The sequence below is a fragment of the Octopus bimaculoides genome, chromosome 3, assembly GCF_001194135.2.
Source record: "Octopus bimaculoides isolate UCB-OBI-ISO-001 chromosome 3, ASM119413v2, whole genome shotgun sequence".
Taxonomy (NCBI): Eukaryota; Metazoa; Mollusca; class Cephalopoda; order Octopoda; family Octopodidae; genus Octopus; species Octopus bimaculoides.
The window spans coordinates 165,930,256-165,933,154 of record NC_068983.1 but is presented as its reverse complement, the minus strand read 5'-3'; the positions used below and the strand labels follow the sequence as shown (position 1 = coordinate 165,933,154).

Sequence of the window (2,899 nt, the reverse complement as noted above, 5' to 3'; positions counted from 1 at the left end):
AACTGGAGATGCTAAGGTGGAAGGGAGATCACTCACATGGGAAGATGGCGGTGCTTTTGGAAACGTCTTTGGGCGATTTAGTGATTGATTTATACCTGAAAGAAAGACCCAACAGTATGTCGGTTTCTTACAATTTTATTTCACTGTATGTCTCTAACATAGATTTTCCTCACAAATCTTCAGTTTTAATATGGCATGTGTAATGTTTTTAACGTAAACTTAAAGCCATGGGGATCGGTGCAAGCATGGTCTGCATTGTAATCCGGCGAAGAACGATTTCAAATTTGTGTTGTTTGGTTTTAGTTTCTAAAATTAATGTTAAAAGCATTCAGGGTTAATTTAAAAATTCAGTTGAAGAATTTTTGTTTGTCGTTTTGTTGTCATCGATGAAGTGTTTTGAATGTTTTACGACTTTCCCCCTCGCCCCACGAACAACAACAACAACATTGTGCAATATATTACAATAACATTGATATTTCTGTAAATCAAGGATAATTTTTGTGTGTACAGTTTATATTCTTAATATTTAGCCAGATAAGGAATGCTACGGTTAATTACTAAATTTCCAAGTTTGTAAATAAATAACTTTTCCTCATGTTTACCAAAGAACGTTTTAACAATAAAACAGCGCGATATTGATTTTCAACATCGGTAAAATGTCTCACATTGAAAAGAGAAATGATATTGTGCGGAGCTTTTGTTTTTCCTTGGTTATATAAATGAAATGACTTTAGCGGTTTTATTGTGCTTTTAACCTTTACGGCACGATCAAATATTAAAATTGCATATTGGAAAAAATAAGTATATATTCCGAACTCATCGAATCGTAGATAAAAGCTAATCTAGCAGACGGAAATGGTTTTGGTTAACTGGAATTAAAATATTCCTCGTTTGTCTACGTGTTTATTTATTTGCTGACAAAAACAAAAACAAAGCAATAATAAAAAATAGTCCATTTTATCAATTGACAATGTATTTTACCAGAAATCGATAGAAGCACATATATTTCGGCAGATATTTCTTCATTTACAATTTACAATTTCTTGATCAGTTAAAGGAAGACCAAAATACATTCTGTATGGAATCTAATCTTATATAGGAAGCCATAGTCTTCTCCGTTTTTGCCAAAATTAACGACAAAAGAATGTTTCTATTGGTGTACAATAATGGACAGAAGTCGGCATCACAATTGTCTGTGATGATTGAAGGAATTGGATGGGGTGGGATTTCTTTTGTGATAACGTGTAGTGGGTTTGCTTTCACGAAGCAGTGATCAGATGATGCGATGGAAACAGACTGACAAGATAAATGCTACATCGGGAGGTTAGAAAAATAAGGTACCCGGCTGTCGAAATTCATTGTTTTCTGTGCACAAACTCTAAAAGTTCGAAATAATCATAACGTTTGCATCAAGATATAACCCGGCAAACGTGACTTCCATTTTCTCCCCACCTCCCGCCAAAAACAAAAAATAATTAATGAAGACAATAGAGCATTATTTGTATGGCAAAATGTTACATATTTGTTACAATAAAATAGAATAGCTGCTAAAATAGTGGTGATGGCTGCTGGTATTTTTAAATTAAAAACAGTTTTGGTTTAGTCAGGTGGGTGGGTGGGTGAAATGGCAATGTCTGTGGTCCTGCAATTTTTTTTTTTTTCATATCCTCTGTGATTAGGAAGGGAATTATCTTCTGATGGGAGAACTGATCCAAATACTTAGTGCAAAATGGACTCAGCTAGAAGCACACAGGGGCCAGAAAACAGGAATGATTCCACTGAGGGGCTTCCACACAAATTTCCCATCTACTTAATTTTACTGTCAAGGTTTCTGTTTATCTGAAGCCATGGATGGAGATACTTGCTCAAGGTTGACCCTTAAGCCATTTAGTTTACAAGTGAACTACTTAACATAACAGTAAATCAACTCTTTGGTAATTAAACCGGCCGTATCCAGCTCAAGTATTTCCCCTGTTTTCTGTTCAAACTGGTTGGATCTGGCCTCTCACACCTATGCTACAATGTCATCCTAAAAATAAGCAATCACATTATCGAAATGTCAAAGCTACAAGATAATGCATGAATAATTCAAAACAATGTCAATAAATAAGCCATACATTTGACAGAGAAATCTGAATGTTAAAAGGTTAATAATGCCTGTTGGGTTTACCAATGTAGGAATGCTCCCCGGATGATATAAAGGCATTAGCTGTTGAAAGAATTTTATTTTAGGTTTAGAAGAGAATAATGAGAATAACGAGAATAATCCTTTCTGCTATATGCGCAAGGCCTGAAATTAGGGAGCGGGAGGGGACTAGTCGATTGCGTCAACCCCAGTGCATAACTGGTACTTAATTTATTGACTCCAAAAGGATGAAAGGGAAAGTTGACCTCGGCGGAATTTGAACTCAGAACATAGTGACAGGCGAAAGACTGCTTAGCATTTCGTCCAGCACACTCTGAGTTCAAATTCCACCGAGGTTGACTTTGCCTGTCATTCTTTCAGAGTTGATAAAATAAGGACCAGTTGAGTTTTGGGAGTTTATGCAATTGACTGCTCTTCCCACTCCAAAAAAATTTCAGGCCTTGTGTCTATAGCAAAAAGGATTACTATTATTATTATTATTAATAATAATAATGGTTTCAAATTTTGGCGCAAGGCCAACAGGTATTTGTTTTATTGATCCAGAAAGGATAAGTGGACCTCAGTGGAATTTGAACTCAGAACATAAGGACAGATGAAATGCAGCTAAGCATATTAACCAGTTGTCCAGTGTGCTAAGGATTCTGCCAGCTTGCTGCCTTCTTAATAATAATAATAATAATAACAATAATAATAATAATAATAATAATAATAATAATAATAATAATAATAATAATAATAATAATAATAATAATA

The 2,899-nt window shown here is 34.7% G+C and overlaps 1 protein-coding gene across 1 annotated transcript in view; it reads left to right on the top strand.

Moving 5' to 3' along the window:
* Positions 1–2,899, top strand: part of LOC106867339 (peptidyl-prolyl cis-trans isomerase-like 4) — a 25,796-nt gene continuing 22,897 nt past the window's right edge. Inside the window, exon 1 of the mRNA XM_052966820.1 lies at positions 1–114. Within this exon, the coding sequence (XP_052822780.1) occupies positions 9–114 (106 nt within the window). The 5' untranslated portion in view covers positions 1–8. The remainder of the gene's footprint in view (positions 115–2,899) is intronic.